General features: G+C 39.1%; 2 protein-coding genes across 10 annotated transcripts; one reads left to right on the forward strand and one right to left on the reverse strand.

The window, feature by feature from the left end:
• si:dkey-262k9.2 (uncharacterized) lies at positions 1 to 12,898 on the forward strand. 6 transcript variants are annotated; one of them, XM_065957643.1, is made up of 9 exons: positions 1 to 209; positions 1,559 to 1,604; positions 5,586 to 5,643; positions 6,037 to 6,072; positions 6,873 to 6,905; positions 8,343 to 8,414; positions 8,529 to 8,597; positions 8,813 to 8,855; positions 10,119 to 12,898. In XM_065957643.1, the coding sequence occupies exons 1-9, from the start codon at positions 16 to 18 to the stop codon at positions 10,177 to 10,179; spliced, it is 612 nt and encodes a 203-aa protein (XP_065813715.1). In that variant the 5' UTR covers positions 1 to 15; the 3' UTR covers positions 10,180 to 12,898. The 6 variants fall into 6 exon arrangements, with proteins under 6 accessions (XP_065813715.1, XP_065813716.1, XP_065813720.1 ...); XM_065957644.1 differs by having other exon boundaries at positions 5,589 to 5,643; XM_065957648.1 differs by lacking the exon at positions 1,559 to 1,604 and having other exon boundaries at positions 79 to 209; positions 5,589 to 5,643.
• Positions 12,899 to 13,445: 547 nt separating this feature from the next.
• fxyd5 (FXYD domain containing ion transport regulator 5) lies at positions 13,446 to 21,532 on the reverse strand. Of its 4 annotated transcripts, none has more exons than XM_020637321.3 (11): positions 21,370 to 21,532; positions 21,200 to 21,277; positions 19,542 to 19,587; positions 18,357 to 18,446; positions 16,961 to 17,086; positions 16,825 to 16,875; positions 16,160 to 16,207; positions 15,726 to 15,755; positions 15,569 to 15,643; positions 14,297 to 14,342; positions 13,446 to 13,842 (listed from the first exon to the last, which is right to left on the reverse strand). In XM_020637321.3, the coding sequence occupies exons 1-11, from the start codon at positions 21,445 to 21,447 to the stop codon at positions 13,818 to 13,820; spliced, it is 693 nt and encodes a 230-aa protein (XP_020492977.1). In that variant the 5' UTR covers positions 21,448 to 21,532; the 3' UTR covers positions 13,446 to 13,817. The 4 variants fall into 4 exon arrangements, with proteins under 4 accessions (XP_020492977.1, XP_020492978.1, XP_020492976.1 ...); XM_020637322.3 differs by having other exon boundaries at positions 16,961 to 17,089; positions 19,542 to 19,584; positions 21,370 to 21,528; XM_020637320.3 differs by having other exon boundaries at positions 16,961 to 17,089; positions 21,370 to 21,523.
• Between the last annotated feature and the right edge of the window lie 2,970 nt (positions 21,533 to 24,502).

Raw genomic sequence — 24,502 nt, forward strand, 5'->3', positions numbered from 1 at the left:
TCTTGTGTAACAGATATGATTGGTGGTGTCATATTTCAACAAGCTCAGCAGCCAATGAAGAACAGAGTTCCTGGTTCCAGTCTGAGTTCACCTGTGTTAACTGTGCACCCTTACGCTGGCAGTTTCCAAGATAACAAGGATCTCTGGCGTGGGAGCAACGACTTAGCAGCAGTGTACAGAAACAACTCTCAACAACAGCTCTTTGAAATGTAAGTGCAGCTTTCAGACAATTTCCTAAATGATTAAGAGGTTACTGAATAATGCATTTTGTTCTCATGTAGATCAACTCTGTGGTTACACCATATGCAGCCTATTTATTTTTGACAGCATAGCAAACGTTAATATGAAAGAGACCATTTATTTTATTTGATAAACCAAATATGTAGGCCTAACATGACTGGTGTGTCTGGAGAGGAAAGTAATTTTTTTTTTTTTTTTTTTAAACTCATGGCTAAAGCATTGATGGTTTATGTAGTATGAACTGCTTATTTTTAAAATACAATGATACCTTCTAAACACATCCTAATGTGGGAAAAAACAACAACACAGAAATCGTGATTTCTTAACCCCATAATTCTCTTCAACAGTACACAAATAAGTATCTCATGTTGTTCTAGGGTCTGACACACAGCCACCACACCCCATTCATCACTCAAAAGTAGACAAATAGAACTTCTTAAAGTAGAAAGCAGAACTGTTGAGACTTGAGTGCTGCAGGTGATAAAGGAATAACCTCATGCTAATCCAAATGTGTTCCAGATTTGAGACTGGCTGACACACCAGTAAGGTTTGTGCAAATAATGACCTTTGAATCTAATTTAAACTCGTAAAAAAAAAAAAAAAATGTCAAAAGACAATGCCACTTACCAAGAATCAAGAGGCACACCTGCAGCAGCAGTACATGCTGCATGACTACGTTGCAAAAAGAAAAGCCTATTTTGAGTCTATTCACCCAACAATTAAAACTTTTTGTATTTGCATGCCTGGGAAACCGGAAACCATCAAATAGCAGCAAATGAACAGCGACGACTGGTAGCTGGTAAAGGTGGTCTTTTATTACACCTGTGTCTGATTAAGCGCTAACTGTCATGTCAAACAGCCGGCTACCTTTTGACGTCATCCCTTCTCGACTCATTTTCTGAAACTGCCTGATGATATGTATCAGTAATGAATAGGCTATATACCTTCTAGCGGGTCATTTAACTTGTAAAATGTATTATTGAAATACTATTAATTGCCAACTTCTGGTCCTTTTCAAATTGAATATTCTCCAATAATTAGGCTCCTATTTATTTTTTTCTTACGGTAAAGCGTTGCCTAGGCTGCTGCTTTACATTATTGTTATTCATTTTCATAGTTGTTCTAAGATGCGCATGAACCTAGTTTTCAGGAAACTGCTGTCACTTCACTTCTTAGCAGACGCACAGGGGTAGTTTCCGAAGTCTCAGGCAAATACGTGACTGTGAATCCCCTGGTAGTATTGGTAAGAATAAAATTGCCCTAAATTCAGCTCACACAGCAACAAACTTATTTTCCTGTTAACTTGTCGGCACTGCAGAAGACTCAACTCGTCGGCTGACATTCACGAAGAAAGACTCTCAAGGGTAGGAAATTATTCAATATTCACTCACAGAGTAGCCTAAATGTTGTGACAGTAGTAATGGTCAGTTCAGTGCTACCAATACTTTGCTTTTGTATATTTAAAGACTCAAACTATACCATATGAGCATCAGCCTGAAGTGCTTTTCCCTCCATATTTCATTTTCTCAGCCTCTCTGGCTTCCTCACCAAGTACGAGTTGTTTTTTTTTAATCCCTCTTCTAGTGTAACTCATGGAGGAAGTTTTCACCCTTAAACAACCGCAGTGTTTTTTTTTTATACAGTGAGTCAATGTGACAATCACTTGATTTCATCCATTCAAATGTGCAGACTCCTTCCTTCAGGAAGCACGTTACAGAACGTGTGGGTGTTTTTAAAAAAAAATATATCATGACTTGGCTTACTGCGGCAAACCTTATCTCACTTCCTGCTTGTGTGTGTGTGTAAGATTACCAGACTATTCAGTGTGCCTTTTCGACCTACATATTAGGCTGCAAATGAATAACAAAGTGCTGTTTTTAATTCAAACTGCTTGCCCTGGCTATGTCAGAGGTGAAGCAGGGAGGGGGGGGGGGCACCTTATCTCATCTTAGCTTTTTATTTTATTTTACTTTTTGACTTTCTGCACTTCAGTGTCTCTAGGAGTAATGAGGTTGCATGTCCTACAGATTAAACCGCACACCCCCTCTATGAGACTGGGATAGGTCTTGTGATAATGTTGTTAACAAAACAGAGAAGAACGGCTTTGTCTCCATCTGATAAAAAAGGAAACCGCAAGGTGTACGTGCCTGAGTCCTGTTTGTCCTGAGTCTGTTTGTTGCTGTTTAAGTCACCCTGAAGAAACATATTTGGTCATTCTTGTGTGTGTGTGTGTGAGAGAGAGAGAGAGAGAGAGAGAGAGGCAGGCAAATACAGGATATGAGTCTCTGACATGTGTCATATGCAGCCACACTCTCAAATCCTCTTTTTATTTATTTTTTACTGTCTGCCTTATTGGCCTGATGCTCAACAAGTCATCCACACTACATTTGCATTGGAAATAATTGATCCCCCTCTCAGAATCACTGTATCTTGATGCTGGATGTTTCCCTGTTTTGCTTGGCACCAACTAAGGTAGTGTGGGTTTTGTTTTAATTTTCATTTTAACTGTAGTTTCTTTGTTACGTTTATATGCTCGAGTGGCAGAGCAGTGTTATGTTAATGTTAAAGGGGGAGAAAAAAAAAGACTGCTCCTGTAGAGATGCCAGAGTTAAGTAAACATTTCAATAAGAATGTTTTCTCTCCTCACTGAAGCTACCACTTCTGTAAAATTGAATGGCAATGTCTAAGAAATGATCTGGGGGAATTTTTCCTCTCTTGCTCAGTATTTTCCCTTGTCATCGGGCTCATTCTTTATGCAGCAGGTTGGTTTTAACTGTGACACATCTTCACAATAATCAAAGTTTTTATTTGCTGTCATCTCTTCTCTCATTTGTTTTTACTTATAAATGTTTTACTCTGAACTCTTCAGGCCAGAGTAATTCTAATATCTTTGCACTTTAGTTGTTATTATCACTGGTGTCAAAGTTGTGCACAGTGGTTGAGCAGGGGATTGTTATCAGTGCGGGCAGATAAGAAAGAGATATTGTGCATCTCTGCATGTAGTTCTGTTCATGCACATGAAAGGAATCTCTCTCTTTTGTGTGTGTGTGTGTGTGTGTGTGTGTGTGTGTGTGTGTGTGTGTGTGTGTGTGTGTGTGTGTGTGTGTGTGTGTGTGTGTGTGTGTGTGTGTGTGTGTGTGTGTGTGTGTGTGTGTGTGTGTGGTGTGTTTTTGGTCTAGATTGCATTGGATGAGTTGCAAGCAGTGGAAATTGTTCATCAATCAAAATTAAGCCTGGTGAACAAGATTTAAGTGTATCTTGGGCTGGCCTGGACAGACAGGTATGAGGTTCAGAGTTAATCCTGTTAGTGGAAAACTACATTTGGGATGATGGAACAAAAACAAGACACGTTCGCCCTGCAGCTACAGCACAGTGTATGCCTTTATTGCAGCACCACACTCCAGTGTTATGTGATGATTTGTAGATTTTCTACTTATACCCTCCTCTGTGATCTTTGCATCTCATGCCAGAAGGCAGCCAGCATGTCTGCTTTATAAGCAAGCCACTGGTTATTTTTATATGTCGCAAATTGGGTCTGATATTAAAGAGTAAATTCAATTGGCATTCAAATGTACAAGAATATATTACCCAATTTGAAAAATAATACAGGCGTCAGGACTGGTTTTGATACAGAGGCAGCAGACTGGGTTGATAAATATTTCCAAATTGGATCGGCTTATTATTTCACCCAAAGCGACTTTGAAAAGCAAATTGGATACAGAAGGGGATTTTATTTGCAGCTTCTAAGGTTGTTTGTGTTTGGAGATTTACTGCAACTATTCAAGAGGCCAACAGCCCACACTACACTCCCTCTCCAATCAGCCTCAGTTGTGTGATTAACATCTTTTTCCAATATAATCAACAGAAATGGTTCTTAATGCTGTGCTGCTAATTTAGCATGAAGATAATCTTGTTGTGGACTGGATTGCACACATTTCAATGTGGCCCAACAGGGTGGACATTTGTCTCGCAGGAAATAGTTTTGGGATATTATAGCAGCATTTATGGATGAGATCTTTTGGAGTCATTCTTGATACCAAAGGTCGTTTCTTAAAATGTCAAAAACTTTTTTTTTTAAAGAAGAGCTGATGCTTATGACCTTCTGTCTCCTCTCTTTATGCCTATACCTCCCTTTCACCTCTGTTTACCATACTGTAATGGAACCTACTTGACATTTAGAGAATATTATCCACTTCCTAAAAGTACTTATGAGCAGTAAACCTTCATTTTCTACCTCTGTTTGAAGGTGTACTGTGGGTGTGAAGCACCTTGCTGCTGTTCCTTAGTTTTATAATCTGCATCTCAACAATGCAGGTCACCTAGGTTCTTTCTACGTAGTCATTTGTTACAGAGGAAACATGAACACAATAGGCATGGCGAACAATGAAGAGGCACTTACAGTATAACTTTTGGCACATGGGGCAATACAGCAACTGGTTCCTGATCCCATGCCTGCCTCAGTGGCTAAATCTGACCAAAGAGGTTTCATCCGGGACCTGGACCGGAGAAGAGGTCATTCCCATGCTTTCCCACTTAAAAATACCACCATTCATACTTTATTGTGTTGGATACAGCTGGCACTTTGTTTAGCAGGCAAGGGACATCTGTGTTTCACATTAGTTTGGTGGTGATGTGAAGTGCAGAGGTTGGGTTTGTTTTTGGGACTTTTGCCACGAGGAAGTAGAATGAGATTACTCATTTACAACAAGGGCACACAAAGATTATCAATAAATTCTTGTGATAGGATCAAAATGAAAGATATGTCAGTGTTTAAACGCACCTTTTCTTAAACAGTTCAAGAATAGTTAATAGTTAATTAGTTTCTTTAATAGAACAAGAAAAATATGGTTAGGCAGGAAACAATGGACAAAACCAATTGATATGATTAATTTGATCCCTTTTTGTTTTGCCAGTGGAAGTCATCAGACACTTTTTGATGCTTCACACCTGGCATAGCAGCAGGGCTTTTGCAAAGGGAAGGGAAAATGTCGAATAGACACTTGCGGCAAGCTGACTGTGACAGACTTCTCAGAACACTAGTTTCTGCTGAGCACTATGGGAAATAAGGTTGTCTTCCACTGACCCTTTTACCAACACCCACCTCAGATTACAATCTACATTTGCATGCACAGTTTTCAACTTTGTTGGCTTGGAATTCTTAGTTTTCCACTGACTAGCAATGTGTGATCCTGAAACTCAAAAAGCGCCAGACAAGCCCCAATAATAGACAGCACCCCTACTTATCATCACACCCTATCTCTGAACCAAAACACCAAGATTTTTCACACATCAATGGCAGAATATTAATAGCAGATATTTTTAACTTGGTTTCCTTCTCCCCCCAGCAGCATTTGAAGATGATGCGATTGCTGTTCCTGTGTCTGCTGCTGCCAGCTGCTACTGGTACGTTCACATCATCTGTGACGCTTTCAGGTGATAAACATCTAATCAGGGTCTATGCGTCCCGGAGCCAGCATCTCTTCCCTCACCTACCTACGTATCTGCAGATTAATATATGCACCCCCCTTTGAATTATACAGCTACCTAAAGAAGAAGGGGCTTCAGTGAAACAGGAAGTCTCTGCTCATATAAGAATAACATGAAAGTAAAACAGTGAAATTAGCAGCAGTTTTTTTGTTTCCATTCTTTCTTGGTAGAGGATACCAGAAAAAGCAGCAGTAGACTCTACTTGAGCAACACTGAAACCGTTTTTGCACTGCACCTGTGTTGAATATTGACCTTTTAAAATCTATGTTGAGTGTTGTGATTGGATTTCATTTCTGTTTTTTCTTGCAGCTGTTTCAGAAGTGACAGAGGGATCAGGCGATTTTGGTATGTAATACAGATACAAGCCTTTTTTAATCCTTTTAACCATGTTAAGATTTCATTAGTAATTTGTTTTTAAAGGAGTTACCACTCTGATTTATTTCTACAGAGCTTGCTTGTTTAGACTTGTTTCTTGTACTGTTATCAGTTCTAATATTTCCTCCTTGTTTTAACTTTGGGTGAGCTCAGCCTCAGTGGGTTTCTTAAGGCAGTGTATGAAGAAATCAACAGCTGTCAACAGTCATATTTGTGACATGAACAAATATTTCTCTCCAAACTAAATTCAAAGTCAAATAGAATAACTTCAAAACACGATGTAGATTAATAATGCAGCCTGCTGGACAAGAAACAAAAATGTTTTTGGTGTTTTATCTGCTCAATTCAACTCGTATTACACAACAACGCTGTTTGGTTTGATATAACCACCCACTCAAAATCTCCTATTTCTCACTTTGTAGTTTTCACATCCTTAGATTTGATTCAATACGTACTCACACATTAGGCCACATGTTGATGCAGGTTTTGGTTTCTTGCTTGTTTAATGCCTACAACTTTTGTTTTGTTTTGTGTATGCAATATTTATTCCTTTTTATAGCTTTATTTTTTAACCCAGACCTTGTGGTCCTAAACCGACTTCACAAACCCCTCAATCTATAGTGCTGCTGAAAGATTAAAAGTGTTTGCTGTAACAAGACTATTGTACAGAAGATGAACTCTCTCACTGTTATCATTTGAAGATGCTCACTCTGAGAAGCATGCATTTCTATATGGTCTTTACAATCATCTTCTTTCTGCTTCTCTCTCAGGTGTGGATGATGAGGATCTCATTGGGAGAGCTGGTGAGTTTATTGCCTCGGTTCCCAAGAGTAGATTGGAGGGCAGAAAGGTTTTCTACTTTCTTCAGCCTCACACCCACAAACACTGTAAAGGCACCCGTGTAGAGGAGAGTATGTGAAGGTTATGGCCTCTTAATTGTTGTCAGTAAGTCAGCATTGTATACAGGGTGCTCTGGTCCTCTGAGATATGTGAAGGCCTGTGGCCCCAGTTGGCTCTCCCTCTTTCAACCATTAAGCCCTGAATGGAATCAATTAGCTCCCTGGAGGGGTCCTTTAGAACCTGCTGAAAGGCCAGCGAACATGTCGACATCTCTGCCATCCTGCCGGTCAGCTAATTGACATTGGCATTCTCATTCTCTCTCCTCCCCTCCCCAGTCACTCCTCATCTTCACTTTGATGGACATTTGATAGAATTACAGATCTGTTTAAAACAAAGCTGCAGCTATAGTCAGCTTTTCTCTGCAAATACAAACAATTCTTCTGAAGCCTTAACCGTCTCCACTTCTTTAGAAACATGGGCCTATTACCTCATTTCATTTTGGAATCATTTTTAATTTCTCAAGTAAATTCTGAATAATTCAAGCAACACACACGTGGAAACAATAGCCTGCATGACCTCAAGACATAGGACCACATTTGGACACACATTCAGGCTTTTGCTTTCCTCTTATTTAAGAGGATGTGTACAACGCTTATGTATACAGAGTAAATATGAAGCCACAGCCAGAGGCTAGTTAGTGTTATTTAGCATTGTTTGTTTAATCTATAGTATTTGCAAATTGTAAAAAGTATTGACATCTGGTTTACATGTGGTGACTTTTGTTTGCGAGGAAAAGTTAGTCATTTGCTCTCTGTTAAAATCATACAGTGAGTTAAAAATGATAAGATACCTCTGCTTTAACATTTTCACAGCAGCCTCGATGCGGTTCTAACTCAGGCCCTTTGCGATGTGTCATCCCCTCTCCTTGCACCTGCCTTTCCTGTGTCTCTTTAGCTTTACCTTTCTCAGGAAGGCATAAATGCCTTGAAAAATCTTGAAATAATAAAAATAATAATAAACTGAGATGTTTGTTGGCAGCTTTTGTAACCTTGGGGCAGAGACAGGCTAGCTGTCACCTTCTGTCTCCACACTTTATGTTAAACTAAGCTATGCTGCTGGCTGTAGCTTCTTATTTACCTTTCAGACATGAGATTACTATCCATTTTTTCCTAACTTATTTTTGGCCATAAAAGGAAATGACTTCAGAAGTTTTATAGACTTGTTGTGCTATTTTTTACTTCACTGTAAAGAAGAACGACATAAAAAGTTTGAAATGTACAGTTCCCCTGAAACAAGCATGACTTGTTATAATTGTCTTATAAGAGGAAAAAAATAAGCCTTTATGAAGTTGGCTGTTTTATTAACTCTTGTATTGTTCTCTATTTGGTCAATGATTTCAGGTGTTTTGTGGGAACATCCCTCTGGCTCAAATGCAGATAAAACTACAGGTGTGGATGAGACATCAGAAGACAGTAAGTACAATTCATGGTAAACAGTGGATGTTTCAATGTCTTATTCCATTTAAAAAATGGATTCATAATTTATCCCTTGTTGTTAAATATACTTTCATTTTGTGTTTCCTTCAGATAAGTTCACCCTGATCATCGTCATCACAGCTGTGACCGTGTTGACTCTTTCAGTCGCAGCAATCGTCAGTAAGTATTGAGGCCAAATTGACCAAATGTCATCATAAGTGAAATGATGCCCGACTTTCATTCTTACAGTTGACAAATGTACGGCTGTAATGCCTTTCAGTGTTGGCCTGAATCGCTGTTTTCCCTGTGTGCCTCTTAAAGCTGTTAATACCTCAGTATATGGAAATGTTTCTCTTGTGTAGCTGTGTGACCTTTTCTCTTGTCTTTTCTTGCAGCTATAATGTTAGTAAGACGCAAAATGCAATATCGGGAGCAAGGGTAAGTTAATATTTCCTTAGATTTTATGTTTATATTTAAAGATGACCTTTAAAAATCTATAAATAGCTTTTTGGGCAGTCTTATTTTCACATTAAACAAAACTACACTTTTATCATTGTCATATGTCCTCTGTACACACTGCATCTATGTCTGACAGATGGCCTGATTTAAGATAAGTCAGCATGCAGGTGACAGAACCAGTCTAATGGGTAACAGCTTTTTCTGCTGCTTTCCCAATTTGTTCTACGTCATCAAACTCTTCAAAAGCAAAACCAGAGAAAAACAACCGGGTGACAGAACGCAACCAGTATCCACCCATTTGAGCCTGTCTGGACTTGTAGAGCAATTAGTATCTCAGCCTGAGGCCCTCCAGCAGCACCTCTGAATACACCCAAACTCTAACCACTCTATCTCCACATCAAACAATAGCCTTAAGACAGTTAGACAGAGCCACTATGTTTGTATGACGGAACGCGACAGGACCCAGCCTGTACCAAAGCTTACCTCATAAACTGAGGCGTGAATACACAACTCTACTCAGAAATAACACTATCCTGTAAACAATGATCCTGGCGTCATGACAACTATCTGCCAGCAGCAATCAGACGGCAGAACAGCCTTAACCAGTTTTACAACCACACTTGGCTTATTAACCTCACGTTGCTGTAGGAAGGCTTTCTACACAGTAATCACTTTCATTTGTTCTGGGGTGCAGTATTACACGACCCGCAGACTGGGTCAGAGGGGTTACCGAGTTCAAATTAGTCCCCTGAGATCTCTGAGCAGCAGCAGCAGAACTGCCTTTGTGGAGCAGACACCCAAGACAGTCTGCGAGGGTTAAATTCCTCTGCAGGATTACCAGCTGCCTCCTGGGGCTGCAGTCAACTCTGGCAGTGTTTGGTGCTGACTGATCGCTCTGCTGAAAAGAGGCTTAATCACACAGCAACCTCTAGCTTGTTGGATCAACAGTGCCTTGCCATGTTTATAAGTCCCACCTGGGGATGAGCTGTGTTTTGAGGTGATGCAGTCGCCGTGCACCTGTCAGAGCCCCGCAGCATGAGGCAGACATGCTTTTTCCTGGATTCAGACATGTGGGGATGTTTCTATTCTCTTTCTGCGAACAAACTGAGAAACAACCTAAAAATATCTGGAAGATGACATACTTCTGCTTTTGCCCTGTCTCACCCCTGTACCCCCGTACCCCCGTACCCCCGTACCACCTCCCCTCTTCTCCTTTTTCCTGTCCTCCCTCTCTCTCTTCAGTATCTACTCCGTGCCTACAGAGCAGGACCAGAAAAGAGCTGTTCCGTTCCTGGCGGAGTAGCAGTCCTATGACTCATGAACAAGAAAAGAGCACAGCACAGGGCTGTGTCACCTCCTACTCTTGGACTCAGGACAGTTTGACTTCTATGCACAAATGCCTGCTTACCATTCCAGTTCACTCTTTACTCCTACACAAACTCCTATGAGTACATTTGCAATATGTGTTTCACTCTTGCATACTTTACTTCTCTGTCCCTGCCGTTTCTGCTCCACATACACAGTTTAGCCCGGGACATTTGGAAAGCATTCAAACCTTCTAATTGGATTCTATTTGAGGAATCCAAATCAAAGCCAGTGAATATGGCTTAAAGCTTCTTTTGTTAAAAGGGATAATTTAGCACAGCCACAGCTCCCCCTTCTTTTACTACCTGAAACAAGAAATTATTCCCACCAGCTATGCAGTGAATTTGCGTTTGATTTGGTGCGAGTGGAACAGACCTGTGTGTGAAACAGTCGATGAGTGAGACAAATCATGCTAATCCACACACTAAGCCAGCCCAGTACTCACTTCATTCTCCTATTCACTCGTCTGACATCTTCTGTTCCTGGCCCATTAGGACTGACAGGAGGCAGTGTTATAAGAAGATAAAAAGCCTGTTCCCCCTCTGCTGAACCTCAGGAAAATAAGAATCGAGTTGAAATAACCAGTTTGAACATATTCTAGGCGAAGCAGCAAATTAATCGACCGCCATGAGTGATGATGTTTTCTTCCCCCCCCCCCTCTTTTTCGTTTTGAAAGGCTTTCACTTAAGTCTTGCAGATTGTAAATAGCTTTCTGAATGCTGTAGAGAGTTAGATTAATGCCTCAGACACTCTTTGAAAGAAGCTGGATAAAATCTCACGAATGAAAATAAGTGTTGGGGATGATTGAGAAAATACATGCCTTTTGTTTAATTTCTAAAAGCATGGTGGTTCTCTGTTTTTATGTCAATGGAAATCAATCATGTTGTATAGAAGAGAGCTCTCCAAAGGCACCGGTTGCTTTATTTGTTGCAGAGTGAGGAAGTTTGTGTGGTAATGGGGAAAGGGGAAGAGGACATGCCCCTGTTTGACATGACCGTATTTCATTTGTGGCTCTTTGAGCAGCACTTATAATGGAGTTAGTAGCACTGGGAATGGTAACATGGGGTTAAACACTGGATTTGTCATAGCACAATCACACTTTGCTCTTCCACTAAATCTTGCAGCTAATATTGTCACTGTGGGCAGGCTTTCCTTCCAGATAGACTTGAGAGCAAAAAGCAGTTGTGAAGTCATGTCTTCATCAGGGTGCACAGTGGTTATATGTCAGTGCTTAAGTCTATAAAAAGATGTATTCCAGTTTATTTAGCACAATTCAGTAGCACATGTCATTGTTTGTGTTTTTTACTGTTCTATTTGAGCACTGTGTGTACAGTTTGTAATCCTTCAGTGTGCGTCAGCATTTCAAAGTGAGGACAATTAAACAAAATTTGCAGTACAAAACATTTCAGGTTTTTTTAAGTCTTTCCTGTCTACTATTTTTTGTATTTATCTATATATACTGTTTCTCAAAGGCAAACAAACCACAGTGCATGGTCATTTAAACGCAGCTGAGTATTTTTTTTTAAACTTTTTGTCCATTCAGAAAGTTAACAAAGTTGTGCAATCGTCCACAGAAAAATCCAAAATGTTTTTAGTTTCGTGTAGCTCCAAGTATTGAGTTAGGGTCAAAATGAAAAACCTAGTGTTAAGGTCATACTTACTGTACAGCCTCAAGTTAAAAAAAGTATTTCCTCCTGTAACCCCTTTCTGCTTTGACACTACTAATGTAAATGCAGCAAATTAAACCTTTACCCCCCCCCCCCCCCCCCCCCCCCCCTTCTCAAAGTAGAGTATTTGCAATGGTTATTTTATTTGTCACTTTAAAATTAGCTGACTCTTGTCTCTGTCCAGGCTAAAGTATGGTGGCCCCAAAAGCTCAACACACTTCAACTTAAGAAAGCACATGGAAAGAGAAAACATCATATTAATCAAACCGTTATTACAAAAATACTTTTCTGTTGTTGCATCAAAGTTTTTCTTTTTGTTAAAGCTGCATAAACTGGTCAAAATATCCTGTTTTAGATATATTATTAAGTTACAGTGTGTTGGGCTTTTAGAGACACGGCCCTTAAAACAATACATGACCTTTTCCAATTGTCCTCATTTCTTTTGTTATATATAATGTGTTGTTTAAAATGTGTACTGAGCTATCATGTGCCTTGTCACTTGTTATGGTCAAACTAATGCATTTGGCTAAATGTTCTTTTTATATAACTGTTGAATTATAGGGGTGAGGTCTTCTCTCCTCTGCTCAGTTCAAATATGTGGCGGGCTGAAGTCATGTTATTTGCAAAAATTGTATTTTCTATAAGATTTTCGTATTTTTGCGTCTAATTGCAGCAAATACAAAACAAAAAAGCTTGGACCTTATGTTAAGTTCTTGTGTTTATGTGCAGTTGTGTATCCAGACTAATTCATACTTTTTTTGCCAAATACATTGAGTGGTGGTAATGATGTAATTATTAACAAAGTGTCTAAAACATGAATGTACTTCTCACAGGAAAAACAATGGCAGAAGGTCATTGTATGTCATGCATTCCATTCTGTCTGCACATTTGCTGTCTCCTGAATTTAAATGTTAGGATACTGCTGTTAAGTATGTAGGTGTGCTGAACTCTGAATTGTTATTTGTGTCATTAAATTTGTTGTAAAATTTGCATGTTTTCTCCCGGTCTGCATCATTTAAAAGCCATCTGGATGTAATGATAATGCACCAGTGGATCTTGTTTAATCTCGGGGTTTACTAACACTCACTAACAAGCATAACGTCACAAAGAGGCTTGGGTTTCATTCATATTCCAAGTCATAATGCTAGATTGTGATTTTTGGCTCAGATCTGATTTTTTTTTTGTTTGTTTGGCTGTTCACATTGCTTCTAAATGTGGCCTGTATCAGACTCCGGTGTGAATCCTTGTATGAAAGTGGCCAAAATCTGGTTTGAAAAGATCTGATTGAATATCACATGTCTTGTTCACACTGTTGTAAAAAAAATAAATCTGAGTCACAAAAAAGTCAAATTCAGGTCACTTCTGTTTGCAGTGTGAATGCAGCCTTAGTTACCACTTACCAAACTTGTTGTTTTTATGTTGATATTGAAAGTGTAAAGAGCGTACAGTATGTATCAAGAAAAGTACCTAACCCAGTTTTACTTTTCAAAACATATCAAAACTCGAGTGTTGTGCCAAACAAGTCAAAATCAGACAATGTTCTTCATAAACTTTAATAATAAGCTTGGCTGTGGGACACTGTCTCTGTTGAGTAGAAACAAACCTTCCTCTAAGTTGAGGGTGTGATTAAAATATGAATCATCTCTTCATTATTTGCCAAGATAAATAATAACTTGACTTCTTTGGTGAACTTTTGCCAAGTACAGAAATAACATTTGACAAAGATAAAGCAGGTGATGGCTCAACTTTCCTCACTCGTCAGTATGATGCATGGATTGAAACTGTATCTAAGCAGCTGACAGTCTTTGAGCACACACAGCCAGGTGTTGCTCCAGTGTTTTTCTCTTGACTCCTGGTTGCTTCCTTGCAGCTCTGTGTTTTTATCAATGTGCACACACTCTCTCTCTCTTTATCCCTGTACCACTCGATATGACCTGTAAAATAAACAGAATAAATTAAAGAATAAATCACATTTTTATTTATCAGAAACAAATATAGCACAGCGTTGGTTACAGTCGATCTGTTATGCTTTCGGCCAACAAATAGCGCCATAATAATCTTTTTGATTTATTATTCATCACAGAGGTTTTAGTCAGCATTCTGTTGAGCTATTATATGTCTGAAGTGACTGATTGTTTGCCATACATCATCCAGTAGCCTGTATTCAATGAATTGCTCAACTCACTCAGCTGAAGTTTGTCAACAGCATGAAATAAGCCCAGCTAACCTTCATGAGCATGGACTGTGATTCAGTCAAACATCACTTTGTCAGCTTTCATTGTTTTAAATTAAACATCCGTGTGCTAATCATGCATTGCGAAAACAATGCATATATGCAAAGAACATTCACTGGAATTATAAAAAAAAAAAAAAGCTTTATAAACTTACTTGGATGACTTGGTTTTACACTTGGGTAGCCGACAGACTTTGCCACCTACAAAAGAGCAAAGAGTTTAACTTCTCCTGCTGCAAGTCAGACACAATCAGGAATACATATCTGACCCTTCTCAACTATTTCATGTTGAGCAATACAGAACCATTACTGCTACTATTCAATCTGTTCACTTAATATGAGTGCAATGTGCTTTAACTATTCAAGCTAACGTGCAGTTTTTCTTCAGAGCTACATGCACAACCAATAACATAGCACTGTTATATCATTATAGGCATTTTTTACTTTAAAGCACTTGAGCTAAGTGAGAGCTTTAATTGTCTTTTCACCACAATTTCCCAGTTTGGGATCAATAAAGTAAATGTATGTCTATGTAAATCTAAACTGAATTTTATTATGTGTATCTCTCTTTCTCTCTTCTCTCTCTCTGCAACTTAACGCAATAATATGTAGTAATTTGGTTTGGTGCGTTTTGGCACCCACCGAAGGTCTCTGGGTGCAACTGCACTCACATGTAAGACACACAGTGAAGTCACGCCTATGCCCCTCTTAGAGAACATGTATCTGTTGACAAGCAGAAGTTGTCGAAGCCTGCAAAAATCTTCTGAGAAGAAGAAGAAACAACCATGTCGACTGACAAGGTACAGTAGCCAAATATTACCACATTTTGTGCAACTATGATGCTGTAAGTGCCTTCAGCCTGAGACAATGATGACACCAGTAATGATACAGCCCAACGTTGTGTCACAATCGGTTATGCATAATATCTGCAGGGATGTACACTCTGCTTCTTGCTCTGTCACTCTTCTTATTTTCACACATCAACCTCCTTTTCCTCTTAGCACCAACCATGATATCAAACTGAACAAAGACAGGCTAACATGCTTTTTTGGCATGTGTATGAACTAGTTCTTTAAAGCTGTACATGAGATGACCTCGGCCCACGGCTAAAGTTACATTACATTACACTGCTGTGAACGGGCGATTGGGCCGCGCTGTCGACATGTGAGAGACGCCATACTCCCTGTTGAAAGTTCTTGTACTATTAAATCAACATTTGAAACAACTATTTACAGATGGAAAAGTGACATATTGTTGCTTTAAATTATATGTTGCAACTCTAATTTCCCTGTGAAAACAATAAAGTGCCTCTAAATCTGAGTGAGGAGGCCAGTTAAACATTACAGTGTTGAACAAAGCATTGTACAAAACAAAAGTGTTTAGGGTTAGGGTCAAATGTAGGACCCTATTATAAGGGTCATACTTACAGCAGATCACCATGATGCCCACGATAAAAAGCACTGCTGCGATGGACAGTCCAGCAATGCGCAGGGACTTGTAATCTAAACATATACAACTGAAATCAACTGGAGACACAACAAATTGATAATGGCATATAAAAACACTGTCAGTGTAGCTTCTTACCATAGGTGAAATCTTGATCCCACTTTGGATCTACAAGAAGCAGAAGCAGGAAGAAAATTATTGAATTATGTTTGACTGTTGAGCACAGGAAGCCTCTACAGGAAGAAAAAAGAAGCTGGGACCACGGGGGAACAACAGTCACAGATAGCATGACAGATCTACGGGCCTTTCTGACATGCTGCTGATCAAAACCATATCTTTGGTGAGCCAGCACAGCATGAGGACAAATTTCTTATCTTCTCGTGCACAAGGTACAATCAAGCATTAATCTGTCGCAAAAGAGGGGAAGCAACATGCTCTGTTCTACCACTCTGCCAAGGGTTTTGTATGGAAGACAGGGGATTGTGATTCTGTCAGTTTGTCTCGAGATAACAATAAACCGGCAACGCCTGTGGCATTTAAGGTAACTATGGAATAGTACAAATGTTTCTCACCTCGTTTGGTTTTCTCAGTTGCGGTTGGGGAGGCTGTCACTCTGGAAGCTGAAAAAACAGAGAAAAAAACATTAGTTTCTTTTATTTTCAGGATTTTCTGTCCTTATTCATTCAACCTTTATTTCATCACAAGAAATCATTCATCAAATGTTTGATACTCATATATGTATAATACAGATATTTATAATACAAATGCATGATTTAAATATTAGGACCATTTTTTTTTCTGGGAAATATTGAGTCCTTATCTTTGCCACATAGGACAATCCATAATTACTTCTCATAAAATTCCAGCTGCATCCCTTTAGTTAACTCTATTTTAATTGAATTTCTGAGTATTTCAGTGGAATGACTCTCAGAGGAAATTTTGGCTGACATTTTTTAAGGCTTATCTGCACTCTCTCTCTTCTCTCTCTCTTTCTCCTGTGCTGGAAAGTACAGCAGACACACTCCTCTGTATATCTGCACAATGTCAGGTAGTTTAGCATTTTGTAATTACCTCATAATTAGCTTTAAAGCTTCCTGCATCCTTGGTGAGGACACTAACTGTAAGCCTTTAATATTGGTTTGAGTTATGGCCATATACACAGTCTATCAACCAGCCAGACTAAATTGCTCCACCAACTGGGAGCTAAAAGTAGGGTGGAAGACGGCGAGACAGTTACCTTTAGTAGGCGTGACCTTAGTTTGTAGTTTTGTTGTTCCCTCTCTTGGAGCTTCAGGAACAGAAACATTAATAAATCACATGAAGTTCAATTGAAATGATGTTTTGTACTGACAGCATTCACAGAACCAGACTACCTGATGAAGTCTTGATTTCTGTCATGTTGCTGTTGCGTGTGACGTTGATGGTTGTGGTTTGTTCAGCAGACGAAACTTCCACGGTTGAGTCAGAGTCTCTGGTATATCTTCCGATCACTCTTCCTCCTGCTAGAAAGAGAGGCCAACAAACCTGTATCTCTCAGAATATTAAACACAAGAGTTGTTTTTGAAGTTATAAAAAAATATATTTATACAACTATATAACTACTTATTATTAGAGTCAGAAAAAGAGAACATATGGTGTACAATTAACACAATGTTAAGATTAAGTGTTAGGCACTGTTAGTCTTTATGCATTTTGAACATGATAACTTTAATTCAGAATTCATTGTTAGCTTGTTGATACTGTATTGTAAATTTCATATTCATAGAAGTAATATGGTAAAAGGCATCCTTCAATTGACCTGCAGGGGTGTGTCCAGAGGGGTGGCCAGGAGTGTAATGGGCCCCCCTTGAATTCTGATTGACCCCAGGTGCCATCCCAAAATCTAAATCTATGATTGGCTATTTGCCTAATCATAGGCGGGACTTGAGTACAAATCAACTATTCTGTCTGTTTTGAACATGCTAACGGTAGTTGGCACTTTCAGCTGATACTAAAAACTTAGCTTTTTACATAAAAATGTCAAAGCAAAAACTGCTGCACTATTGTCTCAATTGAAATGGTTTTAATTGCCAATAAATGTATTTTTACAAATTAGACATAAATTTATTAAATTAATTTGTGTGCGTGGACCCACAAACATCATGCCAGCCCTGCTGTCAGTGCCACAGGTCGCCCATTTTATCCGGTTTAAGTGTGAAAATAAACAATACATCAATGCTAAAACTAATAAAAACTGACAAAAGTAACAAAACTGTTTGAGGAGCTCTTTTTAAAAGAGGAATACATTTTGTTTTCTTGTTTTACATATTCTTATAGTTGTTCAGCTTTACATTAATAACGTGTATGCCCCAACCCTCGATTTTTGAATGTTTCATTTTTTGAAGCGCCAGTTTAGCCAAGTTGGTAGAACAGGTGCCTCATGTACAGAGGTTACAGTCATCGATGCATGTCTACCCTCAGTTCATTCCTCGCAAATTTCCTGTCTGTTTAGCAGTTTTATCAATAGAGGCAATACGTCTCAAAAGTCATCTATGAAAGATGTATTTTCAAAAAGTACAGTTGAATTAATATTTCCCTTGTACAACATTTCTGTGAGGAACATGTCTGCAATGTTTTTATACTTAAATATTGTTTAATGAAGTTTGAAATGAAAGTAGTTTACAACTCCTTGCATTTCTGAATATGAATAGTTACTTTTAAAACTGAACCAGTCTAGAGACAGGAGAGATTTCAAAGTGAAATTTCTCAAAATAGCCACATGTACTGTACCAGTGGGAGTGGGCTCAGTGGGCATTGTTGATGTGTTGCTGCTCACAGACCCCATTTGATCTGCCAGTGTGAAAGGCTGAGCCCTCGTCACTGCAAGAGGAAAGAAAAAACACATTTTAATCACTAAGAACCAACTTAGATGGAGCCTCAAAGAGAGGCCTCGATACAGTCCACTTTAGAGGAAGAACAAAGGACAGTGTTGTGTATTCCTGTGAATCGCACAAACAATGCTGTGATGTATTCCTTGAGAAAGTGTTTGGCCTTGCAGGGGAGAGAGGCCTGCAGATGCTTTGAGAGCATGTCACAGTAACAGTCCTGTGAGTGGGGCAGTGCGGCACAGTTACAAAGAAGCAGCTCTTACGAAACCTCTGGCTACAACAGAGCGTGATTGTTGTGCAAGTCTGCGGGACAGTGGGGCCGTTGTCTGTTTACTCACTCAGCACCTTCCAATTAATGCTGCAGCTCTACCAAACCTCCACTTTCTTGGGCTAACACGACTTTAATGAACCCATTGAAGGCTCTTGACAAAGGGTGTGATGATCTACAGCAGATACACTCAATGGTTGAGGTCTAAGGTGTTTTAGTGTGAGCTAATCCCTTATCTGGACTAAGATTGAGTTCACTGGACATTCACTGAAATATGCAGCAGCTGAGTGAGAGGTGTTAACACCTTTTTCTTTATGTACGCGTGGAGATCAAAGTCCCTAAATCACGAAGTATGCTTGGTAGAAGTTACTTTAATGTGGTACTGATACAAATTCAGCATATTGCTCTTTCTAACACATGGAAATTCTTCTATTTAAAGGGGAATTCCACATATTTCATAATTCAAGAATTACTCATACTGAGAAATGAAACACGTGTACACGTGTACACATCATTTCTTGAGAAATTAACAAATGAATACATAAGACATGAAATAGCATAGTTTGTCTAAAGTCTGCAGTTTTTCAGCTACAGCCTTACTTAGTTCATCACAGTAGCTGAAAGGGGATAATGCAGGCTAATATAGATTAGCTTTAGCTGTGTAAGTGAGATTGTGAGGCAGTTTCGTGACTTTAGGATTTTTTACTCTAAGTTAACAACCATTGAGCTACAATTTAACCTTAAAATTTTAGGGTTTTCAATTCAAATGTGAGTTCCACGTGAGCCAATTCAGTGCCAGTAGGATTTTATGAAACTTACCTTTTAACATTACAAACAGGAGAATGGTTAAGGAAGCCAAATACTTCTGAGAGAAACAAAAAAAACATTTTCAGTTGGAAGGAGACAAAACAGTGCAGGTAGTCCAAACCAGAATAGTATTATAACTTTTGCACTTTTAACACAGTCACATAGTGGTTTAGAGGTTAAGATACAGTGCGGACCTGTCCCTTTTGTCTGCAGTTTAAACCTTTTATGTCCTGCACCAATATGCAATTTGCATGGATGTGCGCACAATAGTCTTTTTTCAAGACTAGTGTTATGTTTTGTACTGTTAGTTACTTTATCTAAGCTATACAATACATAAATAAATAAATACAGATTTGACAAGTGATTGAGTAAATGAAGCCAGTTCATATAAATGTGCACAAATAAATATAAATGTGCATCTGCTGCACAGAATTTGAACAAAATTGATACAAAACTTCCAGGCAAAATTTCTGCTCATTTGCACACAAACATGTCTTTAATATATACCACTATAGGTGCTGTTGAGTTGTTTTTAAATTTGTTTAAAAACTAGGCCATGAACACAAGGTAAACATACACTTGATGATTATTTAAAGTTAGCTAAGAGGATTGACACAAAGAACCGTTGACTCTGGAACATTTTGTACAGCCCAAAAACCACCACCAGAGGAAGTTGTAGTTTGTTATTTGGCACAACATGGCTACTTCTCCTTTCTAAAGTGCACAGACAACATCACCCACACTCCTCATCCAGCATGACACACAACAGATTCTTACTTTAGATGTCAAACTGTATGATATACACACATCATAACCAACATTTCTTTTATTTTTTATTTTTATACATTTGTCAAAAATGAGTGATCGAGGCCGCATATTGTGTCTGCAATCCTCCCACACGTGTCTGTGTTCAACTTTATGGCACTGTTGATCAAACTTTGTCTTTATTTTTTCACAAGTTTGCTTCTGTCACCAATTAAAAAACGGCATTGGCGGATGTGTCAAAACAATTCTTTTTCTGCATAATGGAAATGCTGAACTGGTGAGCAGCCTTTTCTGAATCAGTGGAAAAACATGCTCTTTCCTCCCCCTCACAACATATCGCCCCTAGCTTGAAACAAAACATTATAGACAAACAAAAGCAGGCAAAAACGTGTCCGCTGTTGTGTATTGTTATTTTATAGCAATACAATCTAGAGAACAACTGGCAGGCAGGTATAGCCGATGCGGGTGGAGTGACAGATGGAAGTCTGGGCCAGTGGCTCAGTTTGAATCGTCCCTCAGCACAAAATGATTCTAGATCTTTGACCTATCCTGGTGGCAGCTCGTCCTCCGGGCTGGGAGCAGCGTGACAGGTGAGCGTCTGTGGCCGTCATGAGCTGTGACAGCTCAGATTAGCAGGTCATGCCAATCTTCATTTCACTCCAGAGCATATGTCAAGACGAGGCCTGTTTCCCCTGGGCTGTACAGGCGTCTCTCCCCTTCCTCTAGCCTGACCCGCCTGCCCGTTTGTCACATCTAGCACTCTCACTCACTCTCTGTCTGTCTGTTCATCCGTTTGTCTGTCATCCTCCATCAATCTTTTTTTTTTTCCATTCCCTTTCACCTAAAACACCCCTCAGCCCCTCTGATATTTAGTCCATCCATCCTTTCTAGGCAATTACACTTACCTTAGTATCCATCCTGTGTGGAGTCCACAGATTCATCCTCATCCTCATCATCCTCGCTGCTTTCCTGTATCTGAAAGGCTGATGGAGTCACGGCTAAACAACCACACCCATGTGCTCACAACCTCTACTTCCTCATTCAATTGTCTGAACTGTTTCAGTCTCTCACTCACCCACTCTTTCTCATGACATGTCCTCCTCCTTCTTCTTGCTCTTTGGCTTCTGCAGTTCTCAGCATGGTGGCTCGTCATACTGTTTTATGTCTTTATCCCCCGCAGTTTACCATCTTTTATTGTTCCTGTGTGTTTGCCTGTCTGTCATCCTGTCTAGCTTACTATCTTTGTCCTCGGATCCATCTTTAATCTTTTTCTATACTGCTGTCTTACACACCAGACATAAGTGACGTGTGTGTTATGAGAAGTCATGTATATGCAGTGTTTATTGTCACTACAAAATGCAGTACATGCTGGTGGAAGTTTGAATGATATGACTTCCTTCAAAGTGTTTTATTAACTATCCTTTAAAAACAGATATTGATGTAGTTTGAGTATATGTGTGCCTGTAGTGGACACTTCAGATACCAAACCGCTTGGTATTTAAAGCCAAAGAGGCAATACTGTATCAGGAGTACACTTTCAAACTTTTATGTTTTTGCTTCAAAATTCTTCCTTTTTATAGGATGACAGAAAAACGTTTTTGCAGCCAAGCAAACATAGCCAGGCTGCTGAATTGACATTTTTGTTCATCAGATTTTTCAACTTTTGATTCAAGGTTGCAGGATTGATTTGTGTGTGTTGTGTGTGTGTGTGTGTGTGTGTGTGTGTGTGTGTGTGTGTGTGTGTGATTGTGACCCAACAGCATTACACAACCCAGAAACACAAACGCAGACTGTGAAAGCAGACAAAGACGGCAATTCATGCTTACAAGCTGGGTCAAGAGGACAGTCTTTGTCCAGAGTGCTTGGGATGCTTTTGGATCAGCCTGTTGTAACTCACATTTCTATGGTTTCCTTAAAAAAACAACAACTTGGTACTCACGAAAGTAAAATGTTCAGATTTTACGAGGTTTTAAAATATAAATAATTCCGTCAAGCATCTTATCCTTTCGTTCATCAATATGGGGGTAGTACCTGTTACATTTTGAGTGACTAATAATGATCGACTTGTATCTTAATATAATATCTTTGACTCCAGTAAAAAAATGTAGATGTAGACACAAAATAAAAAACACAAATGTGGTGACTGTTTACCTGTAGGAAAAGATACCAGGAGAGTAATGCTTGCCTGGATTTAAATTGTTTTCCATAACGCCAAAAGCTATCTTGAATTGATATATTTTTTTAAAAGTTTTTTAAAACTCCTGTAAGGAACTTTCCCTTTGAGTCAGTTTTGGCGCCCCCTGTGGTCAAAGGGGTATGTCTTATTGCTATCCTGATCTTGTACTTTACTTGTTAGGTAGTGGGTTCCTCGTTCCTGCCTTCTTTCAGTTAAATGCAAATGCAACAGTTAAATGCAATATATCTGTGGTAAACCTTTGCTGTGTTTCATGGTCTAACACTGAACTGGTCTCAGCGGCATTGAAAATAACTTTTTCATAATAAAAAATAGTTGTAATTGTAATTGAGCGGCTCGGGTTCAAGTTTAACCTTTTTAAATTTAAAAAGGAGTCTCCCTTGTATACATAGACATCATGTTCTATGTAGGGGGGGGCACATGCTCTTTTTAGTATTCATTGTCTTTCAGCTCTGCCCTCATGAAAATGAACAACTAATAGTGTTTTTACTTCATCATTATCTCTCATGGACTGACTTTTTTGTTTTTGTCATTTCTTTAGTTGTAGTCTTTCATCCACATCGGAGGGCAAACTACTTCCTCATTACAGACAACAGGAGAGCAGAGCATAATAACTGCCAGTATAACAATGTTCTAATTTGCAGAAACTTGTGGTAGCTTTTATTTGATTTCTATTTAGTTCAATCTAAAAAAAAATCAGAATAATAAGAGCAACGGCAGGGCTCGAAGAAGTTTGAATACAAATGTGAGTTAGCTCCCCACAGGTGGCACGACCTGTTAAAAGTGACAAGGGAGTATGATTCACTTTTATATTTGTTTTTCTGTTTTTCAAACAATAAAACTACTAAACTCAACATTCAGGCAGATAATGTGCAAACATTCCTGGAGCTGAGGTAATTAAAGTCTCTTATTTGTTTCTCTTTTGACTTAATTGTGCACTCATGCAGCTTGTATGTTTGAGCTCCCATGAGAATCCTTTCCAACACAACATATCAAAATGTTCACGAGGGGAAGAAAAATAGAAGTTGACACGCAGTATTGAGCTGTCAAGGCTTCAGTTTTGCAGATTACTGTTCCCACCTGAGCCCAAATGATGCTTCATGAACAGGCTTTTGCTATGAACACAGCAGTAAGCCTGACAGGAACTTAAACAACTGTTCAGTAATGAGACAAACATACCTTGACAGCTCATGATGGAGAATAGCGAGCCTAATTGAGGGAACGCCGCTCTGTGAAACACTGAGATTAATCTCCATCCAGGCAGTCAGGCCTTATTGAGGAAACACATTTTGTAGGTTGGAAAAATGTGTTGACAAAAACAAACTAGACAAGATTTAAATATCACCTATCATGATCTGTATGGGAATATTTCAATAAAGATAATATCATGGAAATGATAGGGGAAAAAAAGAGTGGAGTTATGTTGTACAGCTGGACAACCACTCATGAAGCAGATCAGATTCTATTTATCAAATAAAAGTCTAGAGGAACAATAAATGAAGATTATTCAGTGTTGTCTTGTACAGTATGTGTTGACTGTACTAAGCTATCTGTGTGTGTGTGTGTGTGTGTGTGTGTGTGTGTGTGTGTGTGTGTGTGTGTGTGTGTGTGTGTTTGTGTGTGTGTGTGTGTGTGTGTTTGTGCTGATGAGACTGATGTGACGAATTGTACTAAAGGGGAAAACAGAAGCTGGGAGCAGAAACAATGTGCACGCATGGCGGCGCAGTGTGAGACCAGTTACTGTTTGTGTACACCATGAAGGAACCTAAAAGAATTTTAGTTCGTACAAATTTGAGGAACTGTCTGATCTCTGCACGGTAAAGAACAAAAGACAAAGTTTCACAATTACATAGAGCACACTGCCCGTTAGTATAATACACATCCTAACCATCTATTTCTCATCTGTACTGTATACACTGTAGCTGGCAGATCAATTGGAGAACTTAAAATGAACCAATGAAAAGATGTTAAATGTTGGACAGATGACTGAGTCACAGTGGCCTGAGTCAAGAGT

Source organism: Labrus bergylta, chromosome 8, assembly GCF_963930695.1.
Source record: "Labrus bergylta chromosome 8, fLabBer1.1, whole genome shotgun sequence".
NCBI lineage: Eukaryota > Metazoa > Chordata > Actinopteri > Labriformes > Labridae > Labrus > Labrus bergylta.

What these genes read in the sequence shown, in the direction of transcription:
- fxyd5 (XM_020637320.3), bottom strand. Translation starts at nt 21,447, where the DNA reads ATGACGAGCCACCATGCTGAGAACTGCAGAAGCCAAAGAGCAAGAAGA. An exon ending in CATGTCATGAGAAAGAGTGG is followed by an intron (nt 21,278 to 21,369) that starts GTGAGTGAGAGA and finishes TGACTCCATCAG; the next exon opens with CCTTTCAGATACAGGAAAGC. An exon ending in CACTGAGCCCACTCCCACTG is followed by an intron (nt 17,090 to 18,356) that starts GTACAGTACATG and finishes CTCTCTTTCTAG; the next exon opens with CAGGAGGAAGAGTGATCGGA.
- si:dkey-262k9.2 (XM_065957643.1), top strand. Translation starts at nt 16, where the DNA reads ATGATTGGTGGTGTCATATTTCAACAAGCTCAGCAGCCAATGAAGAAC. An exon ending in ACGAAGAAAGACTCTCAAGG is followed by an intron (nt 1,605 to 5,585) that starts GTAGGAAATTAT and finishes TTCTCCCCCCAG; the next exon opens with CAGCATTTGAAGATGATGCG. An exon ending in GCTGCTGCCAGCTGCTACTG is followed by an intron (nt 5,644 to 6,036) that starts GTACGTTCACAT and finishes TTTTTCTTGCAG; the next exon opens with CTGTTTCAGAAGTGACAGAG.